This window comes from Hypanus sabinus (assembly GCF_030144855.1).
Source record: "Hypanus sabinus isolate sHypSab1 chromosome 1 unlocalized genomic scaffold, sHypSab1.hap1 SUPER_1_unloc_10, whole genome shotgun sequence".
NCBI lineage: Eukaryota > Metazoa > Chordata > Chondrichthyes > Myliobatiformes > Dasyatidae > Hypanus > Hypanus sabinus.
Window position 1 is genome coordinate 458714 of NW_026778904.1, and position 17872 is coordinate 476585.

At 44.5% G+C, this 17872-nt stretch overlaps 1 protein-coding gene across 3 annotated transcripts in view; it reads left to right on the forward strand.

The window, feature by feature from the left end:
• The window catches only part of LOC132385373 (serine/threonine-protein phosphatase 2A 65 kDa regulatory subunit A alpha isoform-like), a 150829-nt gene that overhangs the window by 47692 nt on the left and 85265 nt on the right, over positions 1 to 17872 (forward strand). For all 3 annotated transcript variants that reach the window (XR_009509171.1, XM_059957407.1, XM_059957406.1), the window contains exons 11-12: positions 8789 to 8849; positions 9517 to 9671. Coding sequence is in view for 2 of the 3 variants with exons in the window: in XM_059957407.1 (XP_059813390.1) it covers positions 8789 to 8849; positions 9517 to 9671 (216 nt within the window). In the remaining variant the exon portion in view is untranslated. The remainder of the gene's footprint in view (positions 1 to 8788; positions 8850 to 9516; positions 9672 to 17872) is intronic.

Sequence of the window (17872 nt, forward strand, 5' to 3'; positions counted from 1 at the left end):
TGGATGCAACTTTTGCAGGTGTAGTCATCAGGACCAGCTGTGCTCGCCTTGACTTCCCACATAAGAGAGAATGTTTCAAGTAGTGGGAATGTTTCCAGTAGTGGGAGAGTCCAGGACCAGAGGCCACAGTCTCAGAATAGAAGGTTAATGGGGGTGGCATGGAAGTGTAGCAGCTAACGTAACGCTTTATAGTGCCAGCAATCAGGGTTTAATTCCCACCACTGTCTACAGAGTTTGTACATTCTCCCTGTAACCATGAGGGTTTCCTCCGTGTCTCTGGTTTCCTGCTACGTAGCAAAGATGTACAGTATAGTAAGTTGTGGGCATGCTGTGTTGACATGAGAAACATTGCAACATTTGTGGCCTGCCTCCAGCACGTCTTCAGACTGTGCTCATTGACACAGATGATACATTTTACTGTCTGCTTCAATGCACGTGACAAATAAAGCTAATCTTAAAAAAAAAATTTCAGAACAGAGATGCAGCGGAATTTCTTAACCCAGAGGGTGGTAAATCTGGAATTCATTGGCATAGGCAGCTGTGGATGCCAAGTATTTTTTATTTACCCTGTGCTAGATCCCTGCTTGACATCATTTTCACCATAAGATTTGCCTACAGATTTTAGAACTGGTTCATTTATAACATTTTTATTAATGAAATTATTCAGTGCGCACACGTTGTCACTGGGCAAAAAAGTTGCACAGCACAGGATTTTTGTGCACACAAATTAGAGGGAACATTTCTTCCTGAGATAGATGCATAAAGGACATCAGACCCTGGGGTTATCTCCCTACTGGACATTTCCCTGGGCAGGATCCTACCGGACACTAGACACTGGGGTATCTCCCTGGGGCAGATCCCTATTGGATGTCAGATTTCATAAGACCATAAGATGTAGGCACATCGAGGCTGCTCTGCCATTTCATCAAGGCTAATCCAATTCTCCTCTCGGCCCGATTCTCCTACCTTCTCCTTGAAAGTCTTCATGCTCCAACTGATCAAGAATCTATCGACCTCTGCCTTAAATATGCATAAGATTTGGTTCCACAGTTGTCTGTGGCAAAAAATTCCACCAATCTCTGGCTAAAAATTTGTCCTCAACTCCACTCTAAAAGGATGCCCCTCTATTCTGAGGCCGTGTCCTCTGGTCTTAGATTCTCCCACCATAAGAAGCATCCTCTCCACATCCATTCTATCAAGGCCTTTTACCATTCAATAGGCTTCAGTGATGTCACCCCTCATTGTTCTGAACTCCAGTGAGTATAGGCCCAGAGCCACCAAACGTTCATATGACAAGCCATTCAATCATTTTTGTGAACTTCCTTTGAACCCTCTCTAGTTTCAGCACATCCTTTCTAAGATAAGGAGCCCAAAACTGCTCAGTGCTCCAAGTGAGGCCTCACCAGTGCTTCATAGTCTCAACATTACATCAGTGCATTGCATTTGCGCTCCTCACCACAGACTCAGCTTGCAAAGTAACCTGTAGGGAATCCTGCACAAGGATTCCCAAGTTCCTTTGTACCTCAGATTTTTTAATTTTCTCTCCATTTAGAAAATAGTCTACCCTTTCATTTCTTCTACCAAAGTGCATGACCATACACTTCCCAACACTGTATTCCATCTGCCATTTCTTTGCCCGTTCTCCTAATCTGTCTAAATCCTTCTGTAGTCTTTCATGACCTCCTCACTCTTCCTACCCACATCATTGGTCCCGACATGGTCCATGACATCTGGCTGCTCATCCTCCCTCTTAAGAATACTGAGAACTCGATCTGAGATATCGCGGACCCTGGCACCAGGGAGGCAACAGACCATCCGGGATTCTTGATCTCTTCCACAGAACCTCCTATCTGTCCCCCTAACTATCGAATCACCTCTCACTACTGCTCTACACTTTTCCCTCCTTCCCTTCTGAGCTGAGAGGCCAGTTTCGGTGCCAGAGACGCAACCACTACAACTTGTCCCTGGTAGGTCGTCTCCATCAACAGTATCCAAAACGGTATACTTATTGTTGATGGGAACAGCCACAGGGGTGCTCTGCTCTTCCTGTCTATTCCCCTTCCCTCTCCTGACAGTCTCCTTTGTCTATCCTCCTTGTTATTTCTTAAAATTCCAACAGATTTGCCAGGCAAGGTTTTCCCTTGCGGAAACCATACTGACTTGGGCCTATTTTATGATGTGCCTCCAAGTACCCTGAGACTTCGTCCTTAATAATTGACTCCAACATCTTCCCAACCACTGAGGCCAGGCTAACTGGCCTATAGTTTCCTTTCTTCTGCCTCTGTCCCTTCTTGAATGGTGTGAGTTTCTGGGAAAAATGAGGAAGATCCGGGATAGATGTATTCCAGAAATGAAGAAATACTCAAATGGCACAATAGTACAACTGTGACTGACAAGGCCAGTCAAAGCTCATGTAAAGGCAAAAGAGAGGGCATACAACAGAGCAAAAATTAGTGGGAAGACAGAGGATTGGGAAGCTTTTAAAAACCTCCAGAGAGCAACTAAAAGAATCTTTAGGATGGAAAAGATGAAATATGAAAGCAAACTAGCTAACAATAGCAAAGTGGATAGTAAAAAGCCTTTTCATGTAAGTGAAAAAAAAAAAGGAGAAGTGAGTGGATATAGGATCATTGGAAATGTGGCCAGAGAAATAATAACGGGGAACAAGGAGATAGCCAATGACCTGAATGAGTATTTTGCGTTAGTCTTCACTGTAGAGGACACTAGCAACGTGCCAGAGTTAAAGGGTGTGAGGTAAGGGAAGTGAGTGCAGTTACTATTACAAGGGAGAAGGTGCTCAAAAAGTTGAAAGACCTAAGGGTCCATAATCACCAGGACCAGATGAACTGTACCCTAGGGTTCTGAAAGAGGCGGTGGTAGAGATTGTAGAGGCATTAGAAATGATATTTCAAAAACCATTGGACTCTGGCATGGTGGCAGAGGATTGGAAAATTGCAGATGTTACTCCACTCTTTAAGAAAGGAGGAAGGCAGCAGAAAGAAAATTATCGACCAGTTAGCTTGACCTCAGTGGTTCAGAAGATATTGGAGTCAGTTGTTAAGGATGAGGTTATGAAGTACTTAGTGACACAAGACAAGATAGGACAAAGTCAGCATGGTTTCCTTAAGGGAAAATCTTGCCTAATGAACCTGTTGGATTCTCTGAGGAGATTACACATACGTTAGATAAAAGAGATGCAGTAGATGTTGTATATTTGGACTTTCAGAAGGCCTTTGACAAAGTGCCACATGTGAGGCTGCTTATCAAGTTAAGAGCCCATAGTATGATAGGAAAGTTACTGGCATAGTTAGAGCATTGGCTGATTGGTAGGAGGCAGCGAGTGAGAATAAAAGGATCCTTTTCTGGTTGGCTGTCAGTGACTGGTGGTGTTCCGCAGGGGTCGAAGTTGGGACTACTTTTTATATTCTATATCAATGATTTAGATAATGGAATAGATGGCTTTGTTGCCACTTTTGCAGATGAAGTGAAGTTTGGCAGAAGGGCAGGTAAAAAAGCTATAAGAAGATATGAGGTTACTTTGGCAAATAAGGTGAAAGTAAATCCAAAGGGTTTCTGCAGTGATATTAATATCAAAAGGATAGTGAGGGATAAAATTGGTCCCTTAGAGAATCAAAGTGGACAGCGATGTGTGGAGCCAAAAGAGATGGGGGAGATTTTGAACAATTTCTTTTCTTCAGTATTCACTAAGGAGAAGGATACTGAATTGTGTAAAGTAAGGGAAACAAGTAGGGTAGTTATGGAAACCATGATGATTAAAGAAGAGGAAGTACCGGTGGTTTTAAAGAATATAAAAGTGGATAAACCTCCGAGTCCTGACAGGATATTCCCTAGGACCTTGAGGGAGGTGAGTGTAGAAATAGCAGGGGCTCTGACAGAAATATTTCAAATGTCATTAGAAACGGGGATGGTGCCGGAGGATTGACGTATTACTCATGTGGTTCCGTTGTTTAAAAAGGGTTCTAAGTAAGTCTAGCAATTATAGGCCTGTCAGTTTGACGTCAGTGGTGGGTAAATTAATGGAAAGTATTCTTAGAAATGGTATATATGATTATCTGGATTAGGAACAGTCAACATGGATTTGTGCGTGGAAGGTCATGTTTGACAAACCTTATTGAATTTTTTGAAGAAGTTACAAGGAAAGTTGACGAGGGTAAAGCAGTGGATGTTTTCTATAAGGACTTCAGAAAGGCCTTTGACAAGGTTCCACACAGAAGGTTAGTTAGGAAGGTTCAATCGTTAGGTATTAATATTGAAGTTGTGAAATGGATTCAACAGTGGCTGGATGTGAAATGCCAGAGAGTAGTGGTGGATAACTGTTTGTCAGGTTGGAGGCCGGTGACTAGTGGTGTGCCTCAGGGATCTGCACTGGGTCCAATGCTGTTTGTCATGTACATTAATGATCTGTATGATGGGGTGGTAAATTGGATTAGTAATTATGCAGATGATACTAAGATAGGTGGCGTTGTGGAAAATGAAGTAGGTTTTCAGAGCTTGCAGAGAGATTTAGGCCAGTTAGAAGAGTGGGCTGAAAGATGGCAGATGGAGTTAAATGCTGTAAGTTTGAAGTGCTTCATTTTGGTAGGACTAATTAAAATAGGATATACATGGTAAATGGTAGGGCATTGAGGAATGCAGTAGAACAGAGTGATCTAGGAATAATGGTGCATAGTTCCCTGAAGGTGGAATCTCATGTGTATAGGGCAGGGGTCAGCAACCTTTACCACTGAAAGAGCCACTTGGACCCGTTTCCCACAGAAAAGAAAACATTGGGAGCCGCAAAACCCGTTTGACATTTAAAATGAAATAACACTGCATACAACGTTTTGTTTTGCCTTTATGCTATGTATAAACAAACTATAATGTGTTGCATTTATGAAATTGATGAACTCCTGCAGAGAAAACGAAATTACATTTCTGCATGCAACAAAAACATTTTGAACTCCGAAAAAAAGATGTTGGGTTGAAGGTTACTTTTAAGTAAAATACTCAACGTCTATTTGAGTCCTTCTTGTATTTATGAAAAACGCCAAACTTAAATTTGCCGCCAGCAGCAAACCAAAAATAACGTCAGCCAGCTGTCAACCTGAAAAATAAAAGGACTATTTCACTGAACAATGAAAACATATGAATATACGTAAAATAATAGGCAATTAAAATATTTATCATACTTGGTCAGGTTGACTCACACCTGACAATGCAGTCGTATTCAGTAGGGATGGATCGATGCTTAGGGGAGTGACCGGGAAGGATAATGTGTTTTTTTCCTCTCTGAACTCACAGAAGCGTTTCCCAAACGATGTTTGCATTGCGATGATTGCAGAATGTAAATACTCCGAATTTATCATGTCGTGACCTTGTTTGAATTCTCTCAAATTGGGGAAGTGAGACAATGTCCCTTTCTGTAAATCTCTGGCAAGCACTGTCAACTTGCGCTCGAATGCCAAAACATCCTCCAACGTGCAGGGCTGTACGTCCTTACCCCTGAAGAGCTGTGTTCAGGTGCGCTGTCATGTCTACCATGAAGTGTAGCTTTTCCAGCCACTCTGGCTGTTCCAGCTCAGGAAAGGTGAGCCCTTTGCTGCCCAGGAAAGTTTTCACTTCTTCCAGACACGCGACAAAGCGTTTCAGCACCTCCCCTCTGGACAGCCAGCGATAAAAACACGTTGTAGCAGTGTGCTACACGCAGTCAGTAAACTGCAGTCAAAGATAGCTTTATTCGAACTAAACAGCCTTGCTTTTAAGCCTCCCTCAACCCGCCCCCCCATGGGCGCGGATGCTGCAAAAGACACGTACTCACAAACCCCCGTAGGCTATCTACCTTAGCCTGAACGCTGGCTAATTGTGAGCCGGTTCGGATGTGTCAGGAAATGGGCCGCCACAACATCTTATTTAGATTGTACAAGATCACCATAATCTTCAAATTTAGAATTACATTTCAAAAACTAACAAACTAACATAAAATACATTTTAATTAAATACTGACCAATTATTTCCCAAAGCAACAGGGAGCCGCAGCACAGACGTAAAAGAGCCACATGTGGCTCCAGAGCCGCTGGTTGCCGACCCCCGGTATAGGGTGGTGAAGAAGGCTTTTGGTATGCTGGCCTTTATAAATCAGAGCATTGAGTATAGGAGTTGGGATGTAATGTTAAAATTGTACAAGGCATTGGTAAGGCCAAATTTGGAGAATTGTGTACAGTTCTGGTCACCGAATTATAGGAAAGATGTCAACAAAATAGAGAGAGTACAGAGAAGATTTACTAGAATGTTACCTGGGTTTCAGCACCTAAGTTACAGGGAAAGATTGAACAAGTTAGGTCTTTATTCTTTGGAGCATAGAAGGTTGAGGGGGGACTTGATAAAGGTATTTAAAATAATGAGGGGGATAGATAGAGTTGATGTGGACAGGCTTTTTCCATTGAGAGTAGGGGAGATTCAAACAAGAGGACATGAGTTGAGAGTTAAGGGGCAAAAGTTCAGCGATAACACGAGAGGAGAACTTCTCTACTCAGAGAGTGGTAGCTGTGTGGAACGAGCTTCCAGTAGAAGTGGTCGAGGCAGGTTTGATCTTGTCATTTAAAAAAAATTGGATAGCTTTTTGGAATACCGGAAGCCTGGACTGACATCTTGCCCTACTGTCCTTTTTATTATTTATTGTAATGCCTGCACTGTTTTTGTGCACTTTATGCAGTCCAGTGTAGGTCTGTAGTCTAGTGTAGCTTTCTCTGTGTTGTTTTTTTTTATTACATAGTTCAGTGTAGTTTTTTGTACTGTGTCGTAACACCATGGTCCTGAAAAATGTTGTCTCATTTTTACTATGCACTGTACCAGCAGTTATGGTCGAAATGACAATAAAAGTTGACTTGACTTGACAGGAAAGGAATGGAGGGTTGTGGGCTGAGTGCAGGTCAGTAGGACTAGGTGAGAGTAAGCATTTGGCATGGACTAGAAGGGAAGAGATGGTCTGTTTCCATCCTGTAATTGTTACATGGTTATATGTTATATGGTTATAATGTTGAGGAAACAGGTAGGCTGCAGAAGGACTTAGACAGATTAAGAGAATGGGCAAGGAAGTGGCAAATGAAATACAATGTTGGAAAATGCATGGTCATTGCATTTTGGTAGTAAAAATAAATGTGCAGACTTTTTTCTAAATGGGGAGAAAATCCAGAAATCTGAGATGCAAAGGGACTTAGGTGTCCTTGTGCAGAACACCTTAAAGGTTAACTTGTAGGTAGCGTTGGTGGTAAGGAAAGCAAATGCAATGTTAGCATTCTTTTCAAGAGGTCTAGAATACAAGAGCAGAGATGTGTTGCTGAGGCTTCATAATGCAGTGATGAGGCCTCACCTTGTGTATCATGAACTGTTTTGGGCTGAGAACAGTTCTGAGAAAAGAAGTGCTGGCATTGGAGAGAGTACAGAGGATATTCACAGAACATCTGTTAGCTCTGGATATGTACTCGCTGGAATGTAGAAGGATGAGGGTGATCTCATTGAAAACGTTTGAATGTTGAAAGGCCTGGGAGTATATATGGAAAGGATGTTTCCCATGTTGGGGGAATCTAGGACAAGAGGGCACAGCCTCAAGATAGAGGGGTGTCCATTTAGAATAGAGATGTAGGGAAATTTCTTTAGCCAGAGGGTGGTGAATTTGTGGAATGTATTACCACAGCCGGATGTGGAGGCCAGGTCATTGGTGTATTTAAGGCAGAGCTTGATAGGCTCTTGATTGGACATCAGTGGTTATGGGGAGAAGGTTGCTAGTGAGGCTGAGGAAGAGTAGAAAAGGATCAGCCATGATTGAATGGTGGAACAAAACTGGTGGGCCAAATGGCCTAATTCTCATGGTCTTGAAGATTGGAGTGACATTTGCAATTTTCCAGTCTTCTGGAACCTTTGCAGAATCTAGTGATTTTTGAAAGATCATTAAAAGATTATTACTAATTACTAATTTCCAATTAATACTGGCTAACTCCTCTGTCATGTCTCTGTAATTCCCTTTATCCCACTCTGGAGACATCTTCCCAGGATAGGTCTTTACTGGACATCAGACACTGGGAACATCTCCCTGCGGTAGATCCCAAATGAACAGCAGACTCCTGGGCAGGTTCCTAATGGACAACAGACCTCAGGAATATCTCCTTGGGATAGATCTTTACTGGACATCAGACCCTGGAGACGTCTCTCTGGGCAGGTACCTACTGGACATCAGACCCTGGAGACGTCTCTCTGGGCAGGTACCTACTGGACATCAGACCCTGGAGACGTCTCTCTGGGCAGGTACCTACTGGACATCAGACCCTGGAATGTCTCTTAGGGTAGATCCTTACTGAACATCAGATCCTGGAGACATCTCCCTGCATAGATCCCAACTGGACATCAGACCCTAGAACATCTCCCTGGGGTAGATTCATAATGAACATTAACCCCAGTGTATTTCCGTAGCTTAGATCTCTACTCCCTAGAGACATTCTCCCTAGGCAGGTTCCTACTGGTCATCAGATCCCTGGGTAGAACCCTACTGGACATCATTTTCTGGAGATATCACCTTGGGATATCCCTACTTGGACTTCAGACCCTGGGAACATTTCCCAGGCCTTGACACGATGCCAGACTGTGGAATCTGACACAGGCAGAGTGCTGTGGCTTGGGGGACGTGGTACTAGTGACCCTCCGTCACTATTCTGACTGTGGTATGTCTGTCGAAAGGCTTATGTGGTAGGCAGCCAATGTCCACCTTAAACACGCTCTCCATTTATCTCTGCAGGGTATGGAGTTCTTCAACGAGAAGCTGAACTCTCTCTGTATGGCCTGGCTAGTGGATCACGGTGAGGATCACAGCTCATATCTTTACTTGTCATTGTGCAGACACCGTACGTTGGGAAGCACAATGGCTCAGAGGGTAAACTCACAGACTCCCAGTCCCTGAGTCAGGTTCAGTCCTAGTCTCTGGCACTCACTGTAGAGTTTGCCATGTTCTCTCTGTGACTGTTTGGGTTTCCCATGGATACTGTATTTCCCTCCCACCTCGTAATGAGCTGTGGGTTTGTGGTTTAATTAGTCACTGTTAACAAACACTGGTGTGTGAGTGAGTGTTAGAATCAGGGGGCAGCTGATGGAGATGTGTAGAGCATAAAAATACTGTAAATGGAGGGCAATGGTCAGCATGGAGTTGAAGAGCCGAAAGGCCTGTTGGCACTCCGTCTCTCCGCCTCACTCTCTCACACACACACGTGGAGTGGGTGGGTCAGGAGGGTGTTCATTCCTGTCCCCACCATCTCGGGAGGAGGAAGGCGAGACTTGATCATGGGACGGGTGAAGGAGGTAGGAGGCCACACGCAGGGTTGCTGTCCCTGTTGACGATCAGTGTAATAGATGCACCCACCTCTGGTGCACAGGGCTCCATTGGCAAGTAGATTTCAGAGCAGGAGAATATGAATAATGTGAGGAATAGTTGCCTGGATCTGAGACTGAGACACATGGCTTCTCTTTCAGTTTATGCCATCCGAGAAGCAGCCACCAACAACCTGAAGAAGCTGACCCAGAAATTCGGAAAGGCCTGGGCCCAGAACATCATTATCCCTAAAGTGTTGGCCATGTCTAACGACCCCAACTACCTTCACAGGATGACCACCCTGTTCTGTGTCAATGTAAGTGCCTTGGTGACTTCAACTTCCCTGCATTGCACTGTCATGTCTTCAAAGCCTAGCTCCAGCCACCCAGTCTGGGATTTCTGAACAGACTGGCAACTTGTACCTTAGCGACTCACCAGGAAGTGTGCCCAGTGCTGTAATGCAGAAAACCAGGCAAGTGTTTCAGTATATGGCTCCCAGAAACCATAATGCTGAAAACACAAAATGGTTTAACATTGAACAGGGAACTTTATGCCTATCTACAGAAGATTAAATAAAATTCCGAATATCGAAAGGCCTAGATAGAGTGAATGTGGAGAGCAACATTCACAAAATGCTGGAGGAACTCAGCAGGTCAGGCGGCATCTATGAAGAGGAATAAACAGTCATTTTGGGCCAAGACCCTTCATCAGGACTGGATGTGGAGAGGATGTTTTCTTTAGTGGGAGAGTTGAGGACCATAGGGTATGTCCTTGGGATACAGGAAAGTCAATTGGAAGTCAATTTAGCAGTGAATCTGTGGAATTCATTGTCACAGATGGATGTAGAAGCAAAGTTATTGAGAATATTTAAAGCGAATGTTGATAGGTTCTTGATCAGAATCAGATCTATTATCACCGGCGTGTGACATGAAATTTGTTAACTTTGCAGCAGTTCAAGGCAATACATAATGTAGATGAGGAAAAAAATAATAAAATAATAATAAATAAACAAGTGAATCAATTACAGTATATGTGTATTGAATAGATTTCTTAAAAGTGCAAAAAACAGAAATACTGTATATTAAAAAAGTGAGGTAGTGTCCAAGGATTCATTTAGGAATTGGATGATAGGGGGAAGCAGCTGTTCCTGAATCACTGAGTGTGTGCCTTCAGGCTTCTGTACCTCCTACCTAATGGTAACAGTGAGAAAAGGGTATGTACTAGGTGATGGAGGCCCTTAATAATGGATGCTGCCTTTCTGAGACACTGCTCCCTGAAGGTGTCCTGAGTACTCTGTAGGCTAGTACCCAAGATGGAGCTGACTAGATGTACAACCCTCTGCAGCTTCTTTTGGTCCTGTGCAGTAGCTCCCCTCCCCCATACCATGCAGTGATGCAGCCTGTCAGAATGCTCTCCACGGTACAACTAAAGAAGTTTTTGAGTGTATTTGTTGACATGCCAGATCTCTTCAAACTCCTAATGAAGTATAGCCACTATCTTGCCTTCTTTATAACTATATCAATATGTTGGGACCAGGTTAGATCCTCAGAGATCTTGACACCCAGGAACTTGAAACTGCTCATTCTCTCCACTTCTGATCCCTCTATGAGGATTGGTATGTGTTCCCTCATCTTACCCTACCTGAAGTCCTCTTACTGATGTTGGGTGCATGGTTATTGCTGCGGCACCATTCTAGTAGTTAGCATATCTCACTCCTGTACGCCCTGTCATCACCACCTGAGATTCTGTCAACAGTTGTATAGATAGCAAATTTATAGATGGTATTTGATCTATGCCTAGCCACACAGTCGTGTATATAGAGTAGAGCAATGGGCTAAGCACACACCCCTGAGGTTCTCCAGTATTGATAGTCAGCGAGGAGGAGATGTTATAAATAACAAATAAATAGAGGGTTACCTCAAGCGGAGTGGCCTGTAGAAAGCCGCCAGTGAGTGAGTGGGCCAGTGAAGGAGTGGAGATTTGAGGCTTCGACGAGAAAAGGCGGAGGACGAGCTTGTTCCCAGTTAGTCTTTACAATGCCTCCTGAGACGGTGATGTGCCTCTCCTGTGAGATGTGGCAGTCTTGGGGGAGCTCCCCTCTCCCGCAGAGTCACATCTGCCAGAAGTGCTTGCGGCTGGGCGATCTGGAAGACTGTGTGAGGAATCTGGAGCAGCAGCTGGATGACCTTCGACTCATAAGGGAGAATGAAGCAGTCAGAGATGAGAGCTACAAGGAGGTAGTCACACCTAGGCTGCCGGAAGCAGGTCACTGGGTGACAGTCCGAGGGGGGAAAGCGAAGGAGAGTAGACAGGTAGTGCAGAGCACCCCTGTAGCCATTCCCCTGGATAATAAGTTTACCGTCCTGGATGCTGTTGGTGAGGACGACCGACCAGGTGTGAGCCACGGTGGCAGAGCCTCTGGCCCTGAGTCTGACCCTGTGGTGCAGAAGGATGGAATGGAGAAGAGGAGAGCTGTCGTCATTGGAGACTCTATAGTCAGAGGAGCAGTCAGTGGACGTGAGAAGGAAACCCACATGGTTTGTTGCCTCCCGGGTGCCAGGGTCCAGGGTGTCTCTGACAAGGTGCATGACATCCTGGTTTGAGAGGGAAAGCAACCAGAAGTCCTGATACATGTTGGGACCAACGACATAGGCAGGAAGAGGGATGAGGTCCTGAAGTGTGAGTTTCGGGAACTAGGCAGAAGGCTGAAGAACAGGACCTCAAGGGTGGCGTTCTCAGGATTGCTGCCAGTGCTATGTGATAGTGATGGTAAGAATTGGAGGAGATGGCAGTTGAATGCGTGGCTGAGGAGTTGGTGCAGGGGGCTGGGTTTTAGATTTTTGGACCATTGGGATCTCTTCTGGGGAAGGTGGAACCTGTACAGATTGGATGGGTTGCACCTGAACTCAAGGGGGAACAATATCCTTGCTGGTAGGTTTGCTAGCATGGTTCAGAAAGGTTTAAACTAATTTCCAAGGGGGATGGGACCCGGAGCGATAGAACAGTGAAAGAAGTGCATGGAGTAAAACCAGATCTAACATATAGAGAGGCTTTGAGGAAAGAGCAGCAGAATAAAGGGTATAAAGGTAGTAAGGCAGAAGGGCTAAAGTGTGTGTACTTCAATGCAAGAAGCATCAGGAACAAAGGTGATGAGCTGAGAACTTGGATACATCCATGGAATTATGATGTAGTGGCCATTCCTGTACTAAGGCAGGAATGGATTCTCAATATTCCTGGATTTCAGTGCTTTAAAAGGGATAGAGAGGGGGGAAAAAGGGAGGAGGGGTGGCATTACTGGTCAGGAATACTATTACAGCTGCAGAAAGGGTGGGTAACGTAGCAAGATCCTCTTTTGAGTCAGTATGGGTGGAAGTCAGGAACAGGAAGGGAGCAGTTACTCTACTGGGGGTATTCTATAGGCCCCCTGGTAGTAGCAGAGATACGAGGAGCAGATTGGGAGGCAAATTTTGGAAAGGTGAAAAAATAACAGGGTTGTTACCATGGGTGACTTTAACTTCCGTAATATTGATTGGCACTTAATTAGTTCCAAGGGTTTAGATGGGGCAGAGTTTGTTAAGTGTGTCCAGGATGGATTCCTGTCACAGTACGTTGACAGGTCGACTAGGGGGAATGCCATACTAGATCTAGTATTAGGTAACGAACCGGGTCAGGTCACAGATTTGTCAGTGAGTGAGCATCTGGGGGACAGTGATCACCGCTCCCTGACCTTTAGCATTATCATGGAAAAGGATAGAATCAGAGAGGACAGGAAATTTTTTAATTGGGGAAGGGCAAATTATGAGGCTATAAGGCTAAAACTAGCGGGTGTGAATTGGGATGATGTTTTTGCAGGGAAATGTACTACGGACATGTGGTCGATGTTTAAGGATCTCTTGCAGGATGTTGGGGATAAATTTGTCCCGGTGAGGAAGATAAAGAATGGTAGGGTGAAGGAACCATGGGTGACAAGTGAAGTGGAAAATCTAGTCAGGTGGAAGAAGGCAGCATACATGAGGTTTAGGAAGCAAGGATCAGATGGGTCTATTGAGGAATATAGGGTAGCAAGGAAGGAGCTTAAGAAGGGGCTGAGAAGAGCAAGAAGGGGGCATGAGAAGGCCTTGGTGAGTAGGGTAAAGGAAAACCCCAAGGCATTCTTCAATTATGTGAAGAACAGAAGGATGACAGGATTGAAGGTAGGACCAATTAGAGATAAAAGTGGGAAGATGTGCCTGGAGGCTGTGGAAGTGAGCGAGGTCCTCAATGAATACTTCTCTTCGGTATTCACCACTGAGAGGGAACTTGATGACGGTGAGGACAATATGAGTGAGGTTGATGTTCTGGAGCATGTTGATATTAAGGGAGAGGAGGTGTTGGAGTTGTTAAAATACATTAGAACGGATAAGTCCCCGGGGCCTGACGGAATATTCCCCAGGCTGCTCCACGAGGAGAGAGAAGAGATTGCTGAGTCTCTGGCTAGGATCTTTATGTCCTCGTTGTCCACGGGAATGGTACCGGAGGATTGGAGGGAGGCAAGTGTTGTCCCCTTCTTCAAAAAAGGTAGTAGGGATAGTCCAGGTAATTATAGACCAGTGAGCCTTACGTCCGTGGTGGGAAAGCTGTTGGAAAAGATTCTTAGAGATAGGATCTATGAGCATTTAGAGAATCATGGTCTGATCAGGGACAGTGAGCATGGCTTTGTGAAGGGCAGATCGTGCCTAACAAGCCTGATTTATTAACGACCTGGATGTGGGGATAGAAGGGTGGGTTGGCAAGTTTGCGGACGACACAAAGGTTGGTGGTGTTGTAGGTAGTGTAGAGGATTGTCGAAGATTGCAGAGAGACATTGATAGGATGCAGAAGTGGGCTGAGAAGTGGCAGATGGAGTTCAGCCCGGAGAAGTGTGAGATGGTACACTTTGGAAGGATAAACTCCAAGGCAGAGTACAAAGTAAATGGCAGGATACTTGGTAGTGTGGAGGAGCAGAGGGATCTGGGGTACATGGCCACAGATCCCTGAAAGTTGCCTCACAGGTAGATAGGGTAGTTAAGAAAGCTTATGGGGTGTTAGCTTTAATAAGTCGAGGGATAGAGTTTAAGAGACGTGATGTAATGATGCAGCTCTATAAAACTCTAGTTAGGCCACACTTGGAGTACTGTGTCCAGTTCTGGTCGCCTCACTATAGGAAGGATGTGGAAGCATTGGAAAGGGTACAGAGGAGATTTACCAGGATGCTGCCTGGTTTAGAGAGTATGGATTATGATCAGAGATTAAGGGAACCAGAGCTTTACTCTTTGGAGAGAAGGAGGATGAGAGGAGACATGATAGAGGTGTACAAGATATTAAGAGGAATAGACAGAGTGGACGGCCAGCGCCTCTTCCCCAGGGCACCACTGCTCAATACAAGAGGACATGACTTTAAGGTAAGGGGAGGGAAGTTCAAGGGGGATATTAGAGGGAGAATTTTTACTCAGAGAGTGGTTGGTGCGTGGAATGCACTGTCTGAGTCTATGGTGGAGGCAGATACACTAGTGAAGTTTAAGAGACTACTAGACAGGTATATGGAGGAATTTAAGATGGGGGGTTATATGGGAGGCAGGGTTTGAGGATCGGCACAACATTGTGGGCCGAAGGGCCTGTAATGTGCTGTACTATTCTATGTTCTATGTTATCAATCCACACAGATTGTGCTCTTCCAGTGAGGAAGTTGAGGCAAAGTAGGTTTAGGTTTCAGTTTTTCCTGTTATAGACAATAGACAGTAGTCAGGTACTAGAGAGTACTCCTGTGGCTATACTCCTTGACAGTAAGTACTCCTGTTTGAGTACTGTTGGGGGGAACAGCTGACCTGGGGGAAGCAACAATGGCCGTGCCTCCGGCACAGAGTCCGGTCCTGTAGCTCAGAAGGGTAGGGAAAGGAAGAGGAAGGCAGCAGTAATAGGGAGCTTGATAGTTAGGGGGTCAGAGAGGCGATTCTGCGATGGGATCAGGAGACCCGGATGGTAGTTTGCCTCCCTGGTGCCAGGGTTCCGGATGTTTCTGATCGCATCCAAGATATCCTGAAGTGGGAGGGTGAGGAGCCAGATGTCGTGGTACATATAGGTACCAATGACATAGACAGGAAAAGGGAAAAGGGCCTGAAAGGAGAATATAGGGAGTTAGGAAGGAAGTTGAGAAGAAGGACCGCAAAGGTAGTAATCTCGGGATTACTGCCTATGCCACGTGACAGTGAGTATAGGAATAGAATGAGGTGGAGGATAAATGCATGGCTGAAGGATTGGAGCAGGGGGCAGGGATTCAAGTTTCTGGATCATTGGGACCTCTTTTGGGGCAGGTGTGACCTGTACAAAAAGGACGGGTTACACTTGAATCCCGGGGGGACCAATATCCTGGCAGGGAGATTTGCTAAGGCTACTGGGGAGACTTTAAACTACAATTGTTGGGTGGGAATCAATTTGAAGAGGCCAGGGGAGAGGAGGTTAGCTCACAAATAGAGACAGTGAGGTAGGGGAGTCTAGTACGAGAGGACATGACTTGAGGATTGCAGGGCGCCCATTCAGAACTGAGATGCTAAAAAAAATATATGCCAGAGGGTGGTGAATCTATGGAATTTGTTGCCACAAGCAGCAGCAGATTCCAGGTCATTGGGTGCAGAGATTGATAGGTATCTGAGTAGTCAGGGCATCAAAGGCTATGGTGAGAAGGCCGGGGAATGGGACTAAAGGGGAGATTGGATCAGCTCCTGATGAAATGGCGGAGCAGACTTGATGGGCCGAATGGCTGTCTTTTGCTTCTTTGGCTTATGGTCTTATGGATAGGCAGGTGATAGAGAAGGGGAGCGCTCAGACCGAAGATGTAGGGGAGAAGGTAGAAAAAGATAATAAAGTTGTTTGCACCGTTAGGGATAAACAGAGGAAGAGGTGGAGAGTTTCTTAAGTGCATCTGTTTTAATGCTAGGAGCATTGTAAGAAAAGTGGATGAGCTTAGAGCATGGATTGATACCTGGAAATATGATGTTGTAGCTATTAGTGAAACATGGTTGCAGGAGGGGTGTGATTGGCAACCAAATATTCCTGGATTTCGTTGCTTCAGGTGTGATAGAATCAGAGGGACAAGAGGAGGAGGTGTTGCATTGCTTGTCCGAGAAAATATTACAGCGGTGCTCTGGCACGATAGATTAGCGGGCTCGTCTCGGGAGACTATTTGGGTGAAATTGAGGAATAGGAAAGGTGTAGTAACACTTATAAGGGTGTATTATAGACCATCTAATGGGGCGTGAGAATTGGAGGAGCAAATTTGTCAGGAGATAGCAGATACTTGTAGTAAGCACAGGGTTGTGATTGTGGGAGATTTTAATTGTCCACACATAGACTGGGAAGCCCATACTGTAAAAGGGATGGATGGTTTGGAGTTTGTAAAATGTGTGCAGGATAGTTTTTTGCAGCTATACATAGAGGTACCAACGAGAGAAGGGGCAGTGTTGGATCTTCTGTTAGGGAATGAGACAGGTCAGGTGACGGAGGTATGTGTTGGGGAGCACTTCGGGTCCAGTGATCACAATGCCATTAGTTTCAATATAATTACAGAGAAGGATAGGACTGGACCCAGGGTTGAGATTTTTGATTGGACAAAGGCTAACTTTGAGGAGATGCGAAAGCATTTAGAAGGAGTGAATTGGGACAATTTTATGGGAAGGATGTAATAGAGAAATGGAGGTCATTTAAAGGTGAAATTTTGAAGGTACAGAATTGTTATGTTTCTGTTAGGTTGAAAAGAAAGGTTAAAAGTTTGAGAGAGCCATGGTTTTCAAGGGATATTGGAAACTTGGTTCAGAAAAAGAGAGAGATCTACGATAAATATAGGCAGCATGGAGTAAATGAGGTGCTCGAGGAATATAAAGAATGTAAGAAGAATCTTAAGAAAGAAATTAGAAAAGCTAAAAGAAGATATGAGGTTGCTTTGGCAAGTAAGGTGAAAATAAATCCAAAAGGTTTCTACAGTTATATTAATAGCAAAAGGATAGTGAGGGATAAAATTGGTCCCTTAGAGAATCAGAGTGGACAGCTATGTGTGGAGCCAAAAGAGATGGGGGAGATTTTGAACAATTTCTTTTCTTCAGTATTCACTAAGGAGAAGGATATTGAATTGTGTAAGGTAAGGGAAACAAGTAGGGTAGTTATGGAAACTATGATGATTAAAGAAGAGGAAGTACTGGCGCTTTTAAGGAATATAAAAGTGGATAAGTCTCCAGGTCCTGACAGGATTTCCCTAGGACCTTGAGGGAGGTTAGTGTAGAAATAGCAGGGGCTCTGACAGAAATATTTCAAAAGTCATTAGAAATGGGGATGGTGTTGGAGGATTGGCGTATTGCTCATGTGGTTCCATTGTTTAAAAAGAGTTCTAAGAGTAAACCTAGCAATTACCAGCCTGTAAGTTTGATGTCAGTGGTGGGTAAATTAATGACAAGTATTCTTAGAGATGGTATATACAATTATCTGGATAGACAGGGTCTGATTAGGAGT